The sequence below is a fragment of the Balaenoptera physalus genome (assembly GCF_965194825.1).
Source record: "Balaenoptera physalus genome assembly, chromosome: 1".
Lineage (NCBI taxonomy): Eukaryota > Metazoa > Chordata > Mammalia > Artiodactyla > Balaenopteridae > Balaenoptera > Balaenoptera physalus.
Genome location: NC_138882.1, coordinates 40,465,864 through 40,483,469, shown reverse-complemented (window position 1 = coordinate 40,483,469; position 17,606 = coordinate 40,465,864). Strand labels below are relative to the sequence as shown.

Sequence of the window (17,606 nt, the reverse complement as noted above, 5' to 3'; positions counted from 1 at the left end):
GGTGCCACTCATAGCCATCTTTTCTTCCTTAGAACCTAGTTCAGTGTCTGGTGTACGCTAGACTCCAAGCGGATGTTTGTTATAATAAAATGAGACTGTTGTAAATGGCTTTTCATTATTTTTCATGAGAAGGATGAGGTAAAAGATCTTGTTCTCTTTTGATAAGAGGAAATGAGAAAGAAGGATAATAGCTTTGGGCATTTAGAAGGATATAACCCAGTTTGACAAACATTTAAAAATGCCTATTGGGTTAGCCACAGTTGAGTGTCACACACACATTAGTGCATCTTTTCTCTGCAGTCAATTACATTCATGAACTATGATTCTTATTGAGACAGATTCTCATCTTTTTCCCAGCACTTGGTGGGAACAGGGCAGGGAGGAGATATCTATAATACAGAATAGATCCTTTCAATGGATATGGCCTGCCCAACACTTCCTATATGTCTATTAGAAAATATATTTTGTGAACAGAAATTACATATAATAAATAATAAGTCAGTCATTGGGTTATAGAAGCTGAAATTTCCCATACTGCATAATCCTCCCCCTTTAGATATTTCACTCATGGTGGCCGGGTAGGCGAAATCATCTCTAGGTTCAGTTTCTCCTAATAACGCTACTAGTTTTCTGATGAGGAAGCACTGCTGCTTGCCCATTCTGGCTCCCAGGACTTCCAGGACTCATAGGCAACTCTCCTATGTCTGAGGGGTTCTTGGCTTTCTGAAATATGTCACCTATATCTAATGGTCTTAATAAAAGAAAAAAAATGTAACTCCTGTCTTTGTATGATGCCATCTGTCCCCTCTGGTGTGTGGCATTGCCTTCCTCTTCATTTGATAAATTTTGTTGTTGTGCTTTGAGATTTTTCTGTCGTCTCCTGGACTCTTTTCCCAGCCAGTCTGTAGAGCTCTATCTCCATGCTCTCTCTGTAGTGTTATGCCTTCATCATTATGAACTCATTTTGTGAAGTCACAAATTACACCATGGCTTAATTATATTTATGAGAACAAAGATTGATAAAGTTCATCTGTGTTTCAGGGAGCTTGCCATCTATTGTATGATACAGACATAACCATGTGTTATAATCCAGGGGTAACCACAATACTGAGGGTATAGGAGAGGAGGACCACTGAGACACTGGCTACAGACATTGGTGTAAAATTTTAGAAGTTTTCATTTCATACTCTGTATTGTTCTTGGTAGAAGTTCTAGACAGATAGAACCCAATTTCTGCAGGGAGGGACAGAGGCAGTTTAATTGGCACTCTGGTCCCAGGTATTTAAAGTTGTCCCTTTGAATGAAAAGTGGCTTTGCCTGTTATGTGAAACTACAGAAGCTCTTTGCCAAGGCACAATGGTGTATTGTGAATCTATTACAAAGGTGTTACCAATTTTGACCAGTTTGTAAGATTAAAGTGTGTTCTAGCTGAGTTTCCTACATTATAGTGCTAGATCTCAGACAGAACTTTGGAATTGAATACAGAGTAGGGACCAGAAGGTGGGAAGTAAGAGGTAAGAAGCATAGTATACGGTACTGTCAAGCCAGCCCCAACAAAGATGGTATGTTTACCCAACAAGGAGCTACTGTATAGCACAGGGAACTCTGCTCAATGTTATGTGGCAGCCTGGATGGGAGGGGAGTCTGGGAGAAAATGGATACGTGTATATGTATGGCTGAGTTGCTTTGCTGTGCACCTGAAACTATCACAACAATGTTAATTGGCTATACTCCAATATAAAATAAAAAGTTAAAAAAAAAAGATGTTGTGTTTACTGAACACGTGCAACCTAGGCCTACAAATATCAAAGAGAACCTGGACAGGGCAGAACACGGCTTTATTCCCACAGTCAGATAGTGTTGAGGGTAGGCCAAGGGAACGGGGGAACAGAGGATGTGCTTTTGTAGATGCTGTGAGATATCCTCACACTGAGTAGTGATGGTGGTTAAAGATTGCTGACTTTTTAAGTGTTAAGTCTTTTAATCTCTTTGAGTGTGCCACTAAAAATTATAGCATTCAAAACGGTGCCAATACACACACACACACACACACACACACACACACACACACACAGAGCATGCAGAGAGCCACTGGAGTAGCACATCTGAAATTAAAATGGAAGATATCTCCTTGTTTCTTTTTCTTATCAGGTAGCATACCAAGGCTTTAACATCTCTCACCTCAAATGAATATAATCTGTTTCCTTTATACTCGAGCCCTGAAACATGAGAGCTCATTAAAATCTGAGAAATTTTATTAACTCTCTCTGATAGCTCCCCCCCCCCATTCTTTTCTTTATCTTCGTTTCACAAGCAGGATTATGAAGTTGCTTGATAGGTTTTTAATATCGTCATGAAAAGTCTTCCCTTGGGCATGTTTATGCAGTAGATAACATAATCTTAAGAACCTTATTCAAATGAATGTATTCAAATGAAGTGGGCAGACACCACTGAACCAACTCAGCATCAATACATTTCAAAGGTCTCATTGACACTGTTATCTCATTTGTAATAGAACAAAGAACCACTAGACGGAGCTAGGGTTTAAGAAATCACAGCTCTAAGTTGGTGACAGCTGTGCCGGGTAGAATGTTACCTTGTGGAAGAAGTGTATCATTACTGATTTCAAAGCCCATGCAAGCCTTCCTAACTCTGCAAACAGCCGTCATTTGTTTATTTTGTGTCTCCACAAGATGAGACACAGGGTGATGTCCCAATTTATTTAGTCACTCTAATGATGACGTCTGACCTTGGTGTAGTACTTCACAATTTAGAGTGTTGTCCCCTACATAATTACGTTTGATCTTCACAGCAACTCTGAGAGATTGCTGGGCAAGAATTAGTTCCTCTGTTTTGGAGATGAATAAACTGAGATGGTATCTGCAGTACATTAGGATGTGTCAGGATGGTAAACCCAGACAAGTGAGGTTGCACAGTTTTTTTCCTCTTACATTCTTGTGTAGATAAAGCCTATGTGCAGGTAGAAATCTCCCAAAACTGGTGAACAAACTTGTCTGAGCTCCTACCCAGAAACCTTGGGTTGATGTGATTCTTATAACAGGAGGCAGATGTGAAGACCAGCACATCATCCTCAGCAGGGTGGCCCATCCATCAAGCCAAGGCTGCACTTTTTTTTTTTTTTTTTTAATTTTTATTATTTTTGGCTGCGTTGGGTCTTTGCTGCTGCACGCGGGCTTTCTCTAGTTGCGGCGAGCGGGGGCCACTCTCCGTTGCGATGCGCGGGTCTCTCATTGCAGTGGCTTCCCTTGTTGCGGAGCACGGGCTCCAGGCGCGCAGGCTCAGCAGTTGTGGCGCACGAGCCTAGCCGCTCCGCGGCATGTGGGATCTTCCCAGACCAGGGCTCGAACCCGTGTCCCCTGCATTGGCAGGAGGACTCTCAACCACTGTGCCACCAGGGAAGCCCTGCACTTTTTAATTGATGTCAAATGTCCGGGGAAGCTGCCCCCTCCAATGCCCGCCCCCCCCCCCGAATTTGCCCTCAGAGAGAAGCCCCTCTGTTTATATGTTTGTCAGACACACTGTTCCTGTGTCCTAATGTCACACACTGATCATAACAGGTTGTGCTTCAGCTAAAAACAAAAACAAAAACAAAAACAAAAAACTTTCTGTATATATGCATGTATTTTCTTGGTCTTTTAGTAAAATATTCTCTGGATAAGAGTGGAAATCAAGTCAGTCAGCAAGCAAACTTGTCAAACGTCTGGAGCCTGCATTTTTGCCTTTGGTTATCTTTAAAAACAAACCAAGACAGCTATTCTGGAGCTCAGCCAGTCACTCTGCAAGTCTGACCGCTTACAATGCTTCATTAATTAGTGGTCAAACACTGGCTTCAGAATCCAGGTGGGGCAACTTTCACAACTGAGGGTAAGAAATCCTAGGGGCCAGCAAGAAGATGTTCTAGGAGCCTCAGAGGTCCCAAGGGCTCCGGCCTGAAACGGATCAAAGGAGGAGAGGCACAGCATCATGCTCCCCCTCGACTCCGTGCGACCTCGTCGGGAATTAACCCACTAAGACAGCTGTTCCTCTATCGTCCTCTCCATCCAGCCCAAGACGCGTCCTGAACACGTTTCCCGGCTGTGCCCAGAGGGTGGCGCTGCCCGCCCAGCCTTGGCCCGCCGCCGCGTTCGGCTTCCCAGCCGCTGCGGGAGCGCCCCGCTAGGTCTCCCGCAGGCCGGCGGGGGGGGGGGGCACGCGCCCGGTAGGGGGCGCCGCGGGCCCGGGCGCGGCGGCTCCCTCCGCCCACCCGGAGGCGGCTGCGGCGAGGCGAGCCCCGCGCGAGTGCAGTGCGAGGCGGGCCGCGGGGAGGGAGGCGCGAAGAGGGCGCGAGGGCGGCAGCCGGTGGGAGCCGCCGCCCCTGCCCGGCCGGGTCCCCGTGGGGCGCATGGGGCGCTTCGAGCCGGGATCGCTCGCGGGCCCCGCGCCCAGCTTGCTGCTGTCCTGAGAAGCCGCGCCGGGGCGCCCCCAGACCCCGAGCTGCCGGGAGGATGACCATGGCCGGTGGCAGGAAGGGACTGGTGGCCCCGCAAAACACGTTTCTGGAGAATATTGTCCGGCGGTCCAATGGTAAGAGATGCATTCGGATTTGTTACCCCTGCTTTTTATCTGTGCCTTTATTGCAGACGCCTCCCGCCGCTCGGCGCCAGCAGATGCAGCAGAACCCCGGGGCTCTGCTGGGAGCCGCGGCGCGGGCGCTGGGGGCTGCCTCCCGGAGGCTAGGAGAGGTGGGCAGGGCGGGGCGGGGTCTGATGGGCCCCCATCCCAAGAGGAGAGCTCTCCTGGGGTCGCTTTTTGGGCCTTTCTCGCGCCTTCTCGGTCTCATCTTCAGGGAGTGTGACAGTTGATGAGCAAAGTACTGGGAAAAGTGATGGGAAGCTGGTCTCAGCAGGAACGGCAGCGCGTTCCCCCATCGGTACTGCCCGCCCCTCCACTTAGGCTCTCTGGGTTCTCTGGCCGTTCCCCACGGCGCCGCCTCTACCGGGAGAGAGCCCCAGTAGAGACCCGCAACTCCGAGTCCCGGCCCCCGAGGGACGGGAGGATGCGGCTGCTTCCACCTTCCATCCAGGCAGCTGAAAAGTACGAATGTAGGGACCTAGGGACGGGCTGCAGGCTGCCCGATTCCACCTCCTCAGCCACCCAACCCTTCGAGGTTAAGTGAAGTCTCCTGAGGGGCAGAGTTTCCTGGACTCAGGTGGAAAGTGGAGGGGCACAAGTGCAGAGCTGGCCAAGTGGTCACAGGTACAAACCTGTCGTCGTTCCTCTCTTCCAAACCACAGCAGTGTTTTATGTCTATAATTCTTGCTCCCCTATACATTCCCAAACTCACCAAACCTGTAAATGTATCTATTACTCAATGAAACAGAGCTCCCGGATCCTCTCTTTCCCAGCGGCATTAAGACTGCGTGAAGCGGTGGGAGGCGAGAGTCCTAGGAGCAGGGATGGAATGGAAACATTTCAAAAGCCTTTAGTACCCACAGCAAAGCTTCCCGGCTAAAGCACTTACAGGGCAAACAGGAACCCAGCAGTTGGAAGGTGCAGTGCACACCCGTTCATCAAAGGGCTAAAATGAAAGAGGGCAAGCCTAGAGACGCTCTTTACAGGCTCCTGGACCACTCTCGTTCCAGAGACAGATGACATTCTATTAGGAGGAGGTGAGGCGCCAACTCAGGAAGTGGACTTTAAAAATGTGTAAATATCACCATTCCGGAGCCTTAAGGAGCTTGTGTTAAAACTGTGCGCTTCTATTGGGATTTAGTGAGGGATTCAGGGGAAGGGCATGAAAGTGACTTATGCTACTAGGAAATACTCTTTAATTTAAAAAGTGATTTAAGTTTATCTTATAATAAAAAACTTATCACTAGGATAGCAGATCGTCGTGTATTATTCAAGTACTTTTAAAAAAAAAAGATCATTTATTGTGTGACTCTTGAAGAATTTTGGGTCAATCACCTTTCCTTTCAAGGACTTCCTCACTCAAACTAAGGTGGCTTTTAGAACAAGGTCACAGCCATTACCTGGGGAGGGAAGGGGATTATAATTACTACATGAACAGACACAATGAACCCTTCAGCCATGAAAAAGCTGGAGGTGTTTGTGGCTTTTTAAGTAAAATCACCATCTAAGAGTTAATTTGCTGTGATTGCTTTGTTGTTGGCCTGTTGAGGGGGATGAAGAGAGTCTTGCTATTTGGGGATCCCATTGCCAGTGACATAAACTTTCTCAGAAATATCAATGACAATTCCATTTTTTGGTGACGAGGCAGTGTTCTTTAAGTTAGAGGTGAAACTGCATCTAACATTTACCGTATTCTGTTTTTGAGTGGAGAGAGCAGCAAGAGAATCTTAAACGTAGCAATCACAATCACAGGGTTCCTTAGGCTTGTTGGAGGAATTTAAGAATCCTGGAGCTGATACCACAGTAAAATAATAAAAACCATGAATTCTGGAGCTGACACAATTACAAAAAGTCCTGGCGCTGAGAAGGCAGAATACCTTCTAGGACCACCCCCCCTTCCCCCCACGGTAAGCAGGTGTAGAATGTCAATAGAATAAGTGCCTGGTAGCATTGTTAGCACTGGCTTTTTAATTTCAGCACCAGTTCCAACAGCTTGACTCTGATTAACCAACCAACCAAACATCAACAGCAAAACCAAAACATCTTGGGAGGAGAGGTGGATGAACATTTAAAATGATCTATTATTTCAGAAAGATTGTGATCTTGAAATGTGGGATTTAAGTTTTTAGTGACCCCCTTTCATTGGATTTCCTGAACCCAAAGAGAAAAAACAATTTGGACTCTTGGAAATATCACAGTATCTAGAAGCATCATGTTATTTTACTGTGATGGAAAAATATCTATTTAAAAATATTGATTGTCTCCTAAAATCCACCAGCCCCTTTTTTGGAGGGGCATTAAAGTATTTAAATAGCATTTTACCTTAAAATAGCAATACTTTATTTATTATCTTTATTGGAGTATAATTGCTTTACAGTGGTGTGTTAGTTTCTGCTTTATAACAAAGTGAATCAGCTATACATATACATATATCCCCATATCTCCTCCATCTTGTGTCACCCTCCCACCCTCCCTATCCCACCCCTCTAGGTGGTCACAAAGCACCGAGCTGATCTCCCTGTGCTATGCGGCTGCTTCCCACTAGCTACCTATTTTACGTTTGGTAGTGTATATATGTCCATGCCACTCTCTCACTTCGTCCCAGTTTACCCTTCCCCCTTCTCATGTCCTCAAACCCATTCTCTACGTCTGCATCTTTATTCCTGTCCCGCCCCTAAGTTCTTCAGACCATTTTTTTTTTTTAGATTCCATATATATGTGTTAGCATACGGTATTTGTTTTTCTCTTTCTGACTTACTTCACTCTGTATGACAGACTCTAGGTCCATCCACCTCACTACAAATAACTCAATTTCGTTTCTTTTTATGGCTGAGTAATATTCCATTGTATATATGTGCCACGTCTTCTTTATCCATTCATCTGTCGATGGACATTTAGGTTGCTTCCATGTCCTGGCTATTGTAAATCGAGCAAAATAGCAATACTTTCTGATCATTTTATTAGGTATTTTCTCCTAGTGGCCCTATGCAGTATTATTGTTCCTCTTTTACAGATCAGAAAACTGAGTCCCAGGAATATTAAGTGACTTATTGAAAGTGGCAGGCAGACAGTGCCTGAGGCAGTTCTTTAGAGCGGATCATTCATCCTTCTTGTAGCATCATTGTTTCTCCAGCCACTATGACTTAGCCTGGGGAACTGTTTTTATCATCCTTAAAAAAATCTCTCATTATATGCTAATGGATAATAGAACTGGCTTTGTTCTGGGGCATTTGAATATCTGGTGTCTGGGAAATCATCAAACTGTCGGCTGAGACAGATCTTAGGTGCTCTGTCGTCTGCCTTTCCTTCCCTATCATTGTGTAAATGAAGAAATGAAAGCAAGTACACTTTCTCAAATACTTAAGGGCAGAACTGATGAGACCCTAAGCCCCTTGACCCCAGCGTCGTGTTCCTTATGGTACACCATGAAACGACCTTCCTTGTATTACCATTATTTTCTCTAGAGGAGCACAATTTCCCAGTGGAGATTAAATAAAATGTTATAACAACAGGAACAGCATCCCTTTTGGCTAACAGCCATGCCACCGCATCCAAACCGAATAATAGGGCGAAGGAGAAGCTAATTCTGTTTCAAGGAAGGGCAGTATTTTCACCTTTGTCAATGGTTTAGTTGGAGCCATAGGGAGGATAACGGCACTTATCTGTGTGCCCCTTGTAAAGTATTAAGTTACTTTTCATGGACTATCCCTTTGATCCTCATAAGCCAGCAAAGGAGATGCAGTGTCTCCATTTCGGATTTCAGGAACTAAGAATCCTCAGGTTAAGTAATTTACCTACAGCTGGCTAGTAAGAGGCAGAGTTAGAAAAAGGCAGTTAGAGGCAGCTCAGGGAGTAGTCAGCAGTTGTTACTGGTTTGTTCATTCAACAAAGATTTATTGAGCATATTTATTGGACACTGGGGATATAGTGGAAAACAAGAAATCCTCCTTACCCTTAGTGAGTTACATTCTATTGAATCTTGGTCCAAGGATCCTGCCCCTATTCCACAATGTTTCCTGGCTGCAACTCTTATTTAAACCTGACATTGTATTTTTAAAAAAAGTTTAAAAGATTACTGGTCTTGGTGGACTAAAATCTAGTTTAACTTTCTTTGATATATTCTGAAACCATTTGAAGGTGAGATTTGATAATTATCTGTTTTTTTTTTTTTTTTTGCATAGTTGTAAGTAATCAGCAGGAATAATTAGCACCCTAGATGGGGTTTGATTTTGCTTATGATCATTTCAGATCCTTCTATTGACTTCATGGCCACATAGGCAAAGCCAGCCTGTTTCTCTTTATATTCATGGTTGGAAAGTGTTATTCCAGAATATTTTTCGATAGTTGCTTAAATCTGTAGGCACTTACTGTCAGAATGCTCACTGAAGCAAATAGATCTGTCTTAGGAAGGCTGGCAGGCCTCAGTGCCAGGAAACTACAAAAATATTACCCTAAATGGTCCCATTCTAGGCAGAACATATGTTTTAGTATTCGGAAACCTATATCAAACAATTGTAGGTGCCAGTTAAGAACCCATGCATGTTAGCAGGAGTGAAGCGCAACACATTTTGGCACAGATTTATGTACATGTATAATTTACAGATTGCTAAATCAGCTGTGTTTTTGTAACAGTTAAGTTGGTTCAGGTTGTTGATGTAAGTAGTTAGCAAACAGGGTGAGAGCCATGGGTAATGTTGTGTCTCAGAGAGGGGCTGAGCCGTGGGACTATTTATAAAACAGAACATTTGTTAAAATCCATTGTTACTCTGAATGGGCAGTGGGTGATAATCTGGGTTACTACCAGTTCAACAGAACTTGTTTTTTTCTTGTAATGTGTTCTAAGATAACCTTCAACCCTGGCTCAGCTGTCTTTCTCTGAAAGAGTCACAGGTTTAATCTATTGACTGACATTGGCTGGGGGATTGAGAGGATGAAGCCTTGTGATATAACGTAAGGCAGCAAGGTTTCTAAACTCCATGATTTTTATAAAATCCATATATTTTAATAATCTATCATAAAAGAATAGATGCATTTGAGGCACATTGTGGTAAATGGAATCTTTGGCTTCGTTCTTTCCAACACCAGCTCTTCATTTATGATTGGGCTTCCTTTGGCAGTGGTTTCTTCAGCATTACCTTGAAGCTCCTCAATTCGTCCCTTCCTCTTTATTTTTTGTTAGATAGTTAATGGCTTGCAAATGAACGTTTAAAACATACTTTTGTTATTTATTCAAAGAAGCCCTTTTTGTAAAGTGAGTATCTGCTTATACATTCAGGGTATTTGGACCATGGTTGTAGTTGTTTTTTTCTCTTTAAGTGGTTACAGCTGTAACTGGTGAGAACGAGATATAGAATCACAGAAGCTCAGGTCTGAAGGGATACACTTTGCAATTCCTTTTCCAGTGTTTGAATCTTCTGCAGAGCATCCCTCCCAGTGGTTATCCAGCCCATGCTTGGAGAGCTTCAGTGATGGGACATTCACTTTTCTTTCTTAAGCAACTGTAATTGTGAACCGGTTTCTTCCCCTCCCTTCCCTCCTTCCCTTCCTCCTTCTTTCTTTTTATCGTCATTGTCTGGTCTCACCAAAATCTGCCCTCTTACAGAAACCGCTCATTCCAAGTCTGCCCTGTGGAACAAAACCTAGCCCACTCCTCTTTCCACCTGAAAACCATCTTTTTGGTAGTTTAATAACAGTTATCTTGTCTCCATTCCTCTCCCTTGTTTTTTCAAAACATTTTTTATTGTTTAATACCATAATAAAAAAGCACATAAAATAATTTTGTGCAGCTTAACACATTTGTGTAAAGTAAATACTGTGCTGTCGCCACGTTAAGTGACATCTTGCCAGCTCTCCAGAATCCCCGGGACCCATCCTGTTCCCAACTCCGTTACTCCCCAAAGGGAGACATCTCTTGAGTTTACGGTGATCATAATTTCCTCATAATTTTTCCCCATAATTTTACCACGTTGTGTTGCATTCCTGGACACTACAGTTTACTGTTGTCTGCTTTTGAGCTTTGTATGTGTGGGGCCATACAGCATGGATCCTTTGTCAGTTGCAGATTCATCCCTGTCGTTGCATGTACTGTCGTCGGCTCATTTTCACTGTATAGTACTTTATGGTATGACCATACCACACATTATTGTATTTATCCATTCTGCTGTTGATGGTCACGTGTTGCTTTGTAAACTGGCCCCCTTACAGGGATGGCAAGGAGAGACGGAAGAAAGAGGCAGACGACTCCAGATTGGTAGGTGGCAGGTTTAATAAGCAAGGGAACCTACTTACCAGGCATGTCGTGGGCACTGCAAAACGAGTAGATCTCTGCACCCACCTGCCAAAACTTAAAAAGTTTAAATAGAGACCTTAACTGGGTTAAGTCACGTATTCAGTCTAGATGGTCTCAACAACACCTTCCTCTCTCCTTGGAACCGCTCCTACTGTGGGAATGGTGGGCAGAGTGTACATTCCATGGACAGGGGAGGGGGTGAGGAGTCTCTGATTGCCCGGGTCCGGTTCAAGGGTCAACTAGCGGTCATGTCCTCTCGCTGACCTCCTCCAACAACGAGTGAGTTGTTACCAGATTTTTGCTATTACTGATGCTACAAATATTCTTGCACGTGTCTTTTGGGCATATATTGGGTGTGTACTCCCACTAGCAGTGTACGAGAGTTTTCATCACTCCACAACATACCCTTGCCAGCACTTGCTATTTTCTCCTTAATAATGGCATTGCCCAAACAATCTAGTAACCAGTAAAACAGGATCACTTAGAGTGATGTTAATAGTGAGCACATGATCAAAATGAAATGGAAACAGAACTTGCCCTTGTCCTTTGGGAGGCTTCACTATCTACTGTGTGTTTAAATGTTCTTACAGTGTGAATTCCCTCACCGTAATGGTAAATGGTATGAAAGACTCGCACAGTTAGAACTGTGTGCAAAGGACACATGCAAGTGTGTGCGTGTGTGTGTGTGCGTGCGTGCGTGCGTGTCTGGGAGACTCATTTTGTTAAATTGAGAAGCCTTGTGGACATATTATGTAAGAATTGTGAGCTGGAAGTGAGAAGGGACTAGGAGGTGAATGACATGTTTATTTTAGTGAAAGAAATAGAACAAAATGACTGAAGGAGGGGTGCCGATTTCATGGAGGAATCAAAAAATCAAAGACAAATTAAAATGAAAAGCCAAGACTAGCTTACGGTTCGGTTTCATAGACATGGCAGACCTCCTTTGTGCCACATACTGTGCTAGAGACTGGGACTCGCAAAAGTGAGCGAGATGTTTGTGAAGCTGGGGCTCATTGAGGAGTGCATGATGAAGACCAACGTGCGTTGCAAACTTGCCAAAAATTTAAGAGATGCTATGCCAATTCAATACTCACCACACATTTTTTTTCCGTTGTAAACATCTCACCCCAAATTATTCTGAGATTTTTTTTTTTTTTTAACTTTGGGTTTATTTATTTATTTATGGCTGTGTTGGGTCTTCGTTTCTGTGCGAGGGCTTTCTCTAGTTGCGGCAAGTGGGGGCCATTCTTCATCGCGGTGCGCAGGCCTCTCATTATCGCGGCCTCGTTGCGGAGTACAGGCTCCAGACACGCAGGCTCAGTAGTTGTGGCTCACGGGCCTAGTTGCTCCGCGGCATGTGGGATCTTCCCAGACCAGGGCCCGAACCCGTGTCCCCTGCATTGGCAGGCAGACTCTCAACCACTGCGCCACCAGGGAAGCCCGTTCTGAGATTTTATATCTATTTATTTTTTTGTGAGACTGAATGTGGGATAACCAGATCCCTTATGTTAACTTAAAGGGGGAGATTGCAGGATGTGTGAAGCTTTGTTCTGATGTGGTGGAAGTTTTCTTAACAACCTCTCACTCCTCTGGGATGTCCCATTGCCCTGTCTTCTTTGGCATGAGGTTTTGGGTTGCTTACCCATTGCTGTGCGTTTCCAGCCTATCTTAGATGCTGGAATTTGTTTGACGCTCCGGCCGTTCTCTGTGCAAGTGCAGTCTTGCTGAACAGATTGCAGTTTGGCCAACTTCCGCGTCTCCCTCAGTTCTCCTGGTCTCGGCTCTAACAGTCATGTCTGGCTGTTAAGGACAAAACTACTTAGCTCTTCTGATTGGATAATAGAGAATTATGCCAATTATCAGAATCGGTTTGCTTACTCATCGTAAGATTGTTCATTCTGTCAATTAAAATGACAACTCTTCTGATTAGTCCTATGTTGCATAAAACTGATGTTCTGAAATTAATGGAGTCAATCCTGTAATTATTAATGTTAACAATTAACCGAGAGTACCTCAAGGCTCTCATTTCTCATAGCTTCTTAAAGGGTCTATGATGACATCAGGTGCTTCTATAAAGAAGAGGGATGGCCTCTCGTTACTTCCTTCTTCCCTTAAAGCAATGATGTAGGCACTCGCCACCAGCATTCTCAGAGGCCTGGAGTCAGCATTTGAAAGATGATTCTATTTTGGCAAATTTTACCAATATTTATCTCCTGCTTAACTTAGGTTTCTATTAAGAGTGAATTTGGAAAGCATATTTTAGAGTAGAGCTTTATAACTATGGCAAAGAAAATGGAGTTGAGTGATAAAACTATATTTCATCTACATGGGTTTCTAAGTTTACATTTTCTTTACTTTTGTTTCCTCTTAGCATTATTGGGACCGAATTGATTAGAGTTCCATGCTGCAATCTTTAAGGTTGTTCTTTGAGTGTCTACAAGGGCCAGTGCACTGCTTATCTTCTCTGTGCCTCCCTCAGGCCACTCTCTTCTCTTCTGTAACCTGTTCTGCATCCTGGGAGGCTGACCTACATGGCTTATGTCAATAGGCTCCCTTGCTTCCTGGCTGGCTTCACACCACCATGAGATGGGGAAGGAAGGGTGGGAGTTTGTAGTACTTATTCTCCTCGTTTCCTCTCTGCAAGGTCATCGTTGTAGCCTATCTGTTTTACCTTGATTAAAGGTTACATCTGCAGCTTGCTCTCTTTGGGTTTGGGTAAACCTCAAAATTTGCAACTGTTACTAACCCTGGGGGTCCTGCTGTCCCTGAAGTTTTCCTCCATGGTGTGCTGGGGCAGGTGCAGCCGGCTGATAACCAGATCTCAAGATCTGGTTATGCCCATCTTTTCCCTATTCCTGGTTCAGGGACTTCATCTTGATAGCTTGAACGCTGCCATGTGGGAGTATTTACACCTCAGAAATTGGCAAATGGTATAAATCAGGGCTTTTTCTCCCCCAGAGAGTTATACTAGTTGTGAGCACCGATTATAATTATTGGTTAAAACCATGACCTTGCACAGATTAAACAGCCTTTCTCACATGTGCGCCTGGCAGTGAGCCAAAGGTTTTACATGTGTCATCTCCTCTAATCTCACTATGACTCTATGCTGTGGGCACTCTCACTATTCCCACTGCAGAAACTCAGGTTTAATAAAGAGATCAAGTAAATTGCCTTTGGTTAATTTCTAGTGGTAGAATCTCTAGGAACTTGTTAGGAATGCAAATTCTTGGGCCGTACCTTATATCTAGTGAATCAGAAACTTGGAGGATGGGGCCCAGTTACCTGGGTTTTACTCAGTCCTCTAGGCAATTCTGGTAGATGTCGTAGTTGCAGGACCACTGTTTCCGAGCCAACCCCATGCATCTCTTTACTTGAGAGGTAACTACGTGGCTGCCGGGGTGTTTGGATGGAGGAGGGCGTGTATTCGAGGGTGAGCGGACTTTTTCTCTATAGACTTTCAATCGGTTTCCCAGTTTTTGCTCAGATCCCATTCCTGCCTCAGGTAGTAGCTACTAGCATTTCAAGGTCCTCAGTCTCATTAGCCCCCTCCTCGTCCAGATCCCTTTGGAATTTTAAAATCGTGGCTTCTTCTGCTGCACATCACTACTTTTCATCTTCCAGAAACTGAGCTCATGCCTGCTGGTGACTCTTCTCTTGCTGTCGTGTGTATAGCTCTTGAATTTTTCAGCTATTATTCAAGAATGAGGGAGTAAATGCATGTGCTCAATCTGCCATTTTGAAACAATAATTGGTAGTGTTAAAAGACGAAGGAGGGGGCTTCCCTGGTGGCGCAGTGGTTGAGAGTCTGCCTGCCAATGCAGGGGACACGGGTTCGAGCCCTGATCTGGGAGGATCCCACATGCCGCGGAGCAACTGGGCCCGTGAGCCACAACTACTGAGCCTGCGCGTCTGGAGCCTGTGCTCCACAACAAGAGAGGCCATGATAGTGAGAGGCCCGCGCACCGCGATGAAGAGTGGCCCCCGCTTGCCGCAACTGGAGAAAGCCCTCGCACAGAAACGAAGACCCAACACAGCCATAACTAACTAACTAACTAACTAACGAAGGAGGTCCTAAATTCTAGTCATTCTCATTCTGTCAGGTAAAACTCCCCTTGATACTTTTCCCACCTGGCTAGACCATCCAGGGATTTTGCTCCTGCCCAACTTCATTCACTGCGCCACCTTTCTCTGTTATTCTTGTCAAATGATAAAACTAAAGCAATTTAGTAACGACTTCGATGTCCTTTATTTAAGGGAGAGCAATCCATGGACGGGGGGAGTGCAGGGCCTTACCAGCCGTGGAACACCCTTCCCGAGGGATCTGGGGCAGGAGCGGGTTTTATAGAGCATTAGGAGAGGCATCTCAGACCCAGGGCACGTTCGCCTGGGCGGTTGGGGATTTCCTTAGAAGGCTAGCTGGTCCTGTTTTCTAGGGTAAGGTGAGCCAGCTCAAGCTGCGTTGGAGGACTGTGACCGGTGTTAGGTTTCCTTGACAGTGAGTTGTTTCCCGTAAGTGCAGGCTGACTTAGGTTGAGATCTGTGCTGTGGGCCACTGGGGTGGCCTCTGTTTCGTGGGTCCTGATACAGGAATTAACTTTGTCATTCTCTCCCCCAGCTTCACAGTCTCTGCCTCTCACTTGTCTCTAGCAGTGCCTTCTCTTGGAATGTTCTGGTTTTCTTCTCTCTCTGTATCTCTCTCTGGGTCTCAGTCTCTCCTGTACCGTCTCCGAGGGTCTTAAGCTCTCTCCTCACTCACTCCCTGGGTCTTGCTGTGGGTCTCTTGCTCTGCAGTGCCCTCTTCAGCTCTGCCTCATGCTCTGTTGCCCTCCCCGCCCCTGGCTCCATGCCCCTCCATCCCCTTCCCTCTTCTCTCCTTTCCTCATCTCTGGGTCTTCCTGTTCGTCTCTGCCCATTGCTGCTTGCCCTGCCGCTGATTGCCTCTGTTGCTGCCATCTGTCTTCATCAGTCTCTGTCTGTCATCTCTCTCCATCTGTCTCTGTTGCTCTCCCTCTTTGTCTGTAGTCTCTGCCTCCATCTCTGCATCTCTGCCCCTCTCTTGTCTGTCCAGTTCTCCCCTCACGTTGCCTCAGTCTCTGCTCTTTTGTGTATCTGTCCGAGGTTCCCATTTCTCTTCCAAGATGGCCTTTCTCCACCTACTCACCAGCATTGCGCCTGGTCAGCTCTGCCGACCTCTCAGCTTCAGGGTTTAGTGTTTGTTCTGGAGAGAGAATCTGATTGGCCCAGCACTGACTGTGGGTTGTTTGGCCAGTTGTCCACTCCTGGTCTACTCTGCTGTGTGTGGGTCCTGGATGGGGGAGCAAGAGGTGGAGCTATGTGATACACAGATAAAGCTAGGCAGGGAAGTTGGGTAGAGCTTTCCAGTGGACAGAAGTGTCCCCTGCACTCCTGTAATGCCTGGGACAAAGTAGATACTCAAATATTTGTTGCATTAAACTAAGCTGCTCTGAGATTCCTTCCATCCACCCTGATGCTATACCCTGTCCTCACTGAGCCATTTGCCATGAAAGTGTTAAAATAACACAGGAGGTAAATGTAAAACTAATTAAAAAAAATCTTTTTCTAGTACCATTCAATTTTTTAAAAATTTATTTATTTATTTATTTATTTGGCTGTGTTGGGTCTTCGTTTCTGTGCGAGGGCTTTCTCTAGTTGTGGCGAGCGGGGGCCACTCTTCATCGCTGTGCGCGGGCCTCTCACTGTTGCGGCCTCTCTTGTTGCGGAGCACAGGCTCCAGACGCGCAGGCTCAGTAGTTGTGGCTCACGGGCCTAGTTGCTCCGCGGCACGCGGGATCCTCCCAGACCAGGGCTCGAACCCGTGTCCCCTGCATTGGCAGGCAGATTCTAAACCACCGCGCCACCAGGGAAGCCCCATTCAATATTTTTATATTGCTTACTTTAAGCCACTTTTTTTTTAGTTCTGGAAATGAAATTTTTGTGTTATTCAGTGATGGTCTAGGAGTTTTGTCTAAAGTGCATATAATATGTACAGTTGTGTGTTAAGAAATTATTATGACTATAAAAATGAGAATAAAACACCTGGTTGACTAATCTCTTGCACCACTTTTTAGCACTTGATCATACAAATAAATGTTTCTTAGCAGTAATTCAACATATCATTGACCTCTTACTTATTAAGTAAAATATCACTGAGTAATGAAAAAGTCTGTGTTTCTAACACTATTTCATGTATATTCTCATTCCCTTCCATTCTGCTTGTGAAACGAATTCATCTGTTTTTATTGTTTTAAAATCCCTTAATTTGATGCTGAATGAAGATGGAAGTCAGGCTTTTGAAACCACGTACTTAGGGGTAACTACCCAGTCAATAAAGTGTTTGAATTTGCTTTTGAAATTGAAATGTCTCTCCCCATTGCAGTTTACTGACTTAATCAAAATGTATTTCTGTAGGATATTAAAATCAGAGACAAAGCAAACAACTATTAAATCTCTTGGGAGTTCAGTTTGTCTAGCGCAAAGATTGGGCCCTTGACAATTTGGAAGAGTCATTTTCATGGAATTTTATTGTTGAAAAGCCACAGTAGAGCCACAAAATGACTTTTGCTGATATTAAGATTTTAGATATGCCATACTGACTTTGCTTCTTCTCATCCCATCCTCTCCATTCTCCCAAATATTACCAAATCTTTTGATCTGTCTTTTATGT

The 17,606-nt window shown here is 44.7% G+C and overlaps 1 protein-coding gene across 2 annotated transcripts in view; it reads left to right on the top strand.

Moving 5' to 3' along the window:
- The first annotated feature begins 4,312 nt into the window (after positions 1-4,312).
- KCNH1 (potassium voltage-gated channel subfamily H member 1) overlaps positions 4,313-17,606 on the top strand; it is a 417,868-nt gene continuing 404,574 nt past the window's right edge. For both annotated transcript variants that reach the window (XM_082464235.1, XM_082464234.1), the window contains exon 1: positions 4,313-4,584. In XM_082464235.1, the coding sequence (XP_082320361.1) occupies positions 4,506-4,584 (79 nt within the window). In that variant the 5' untranslated portion in view covers positions 4,313-4,505. The remainder of the gene's footprint in view (positions 4,585-17,606) is intronic.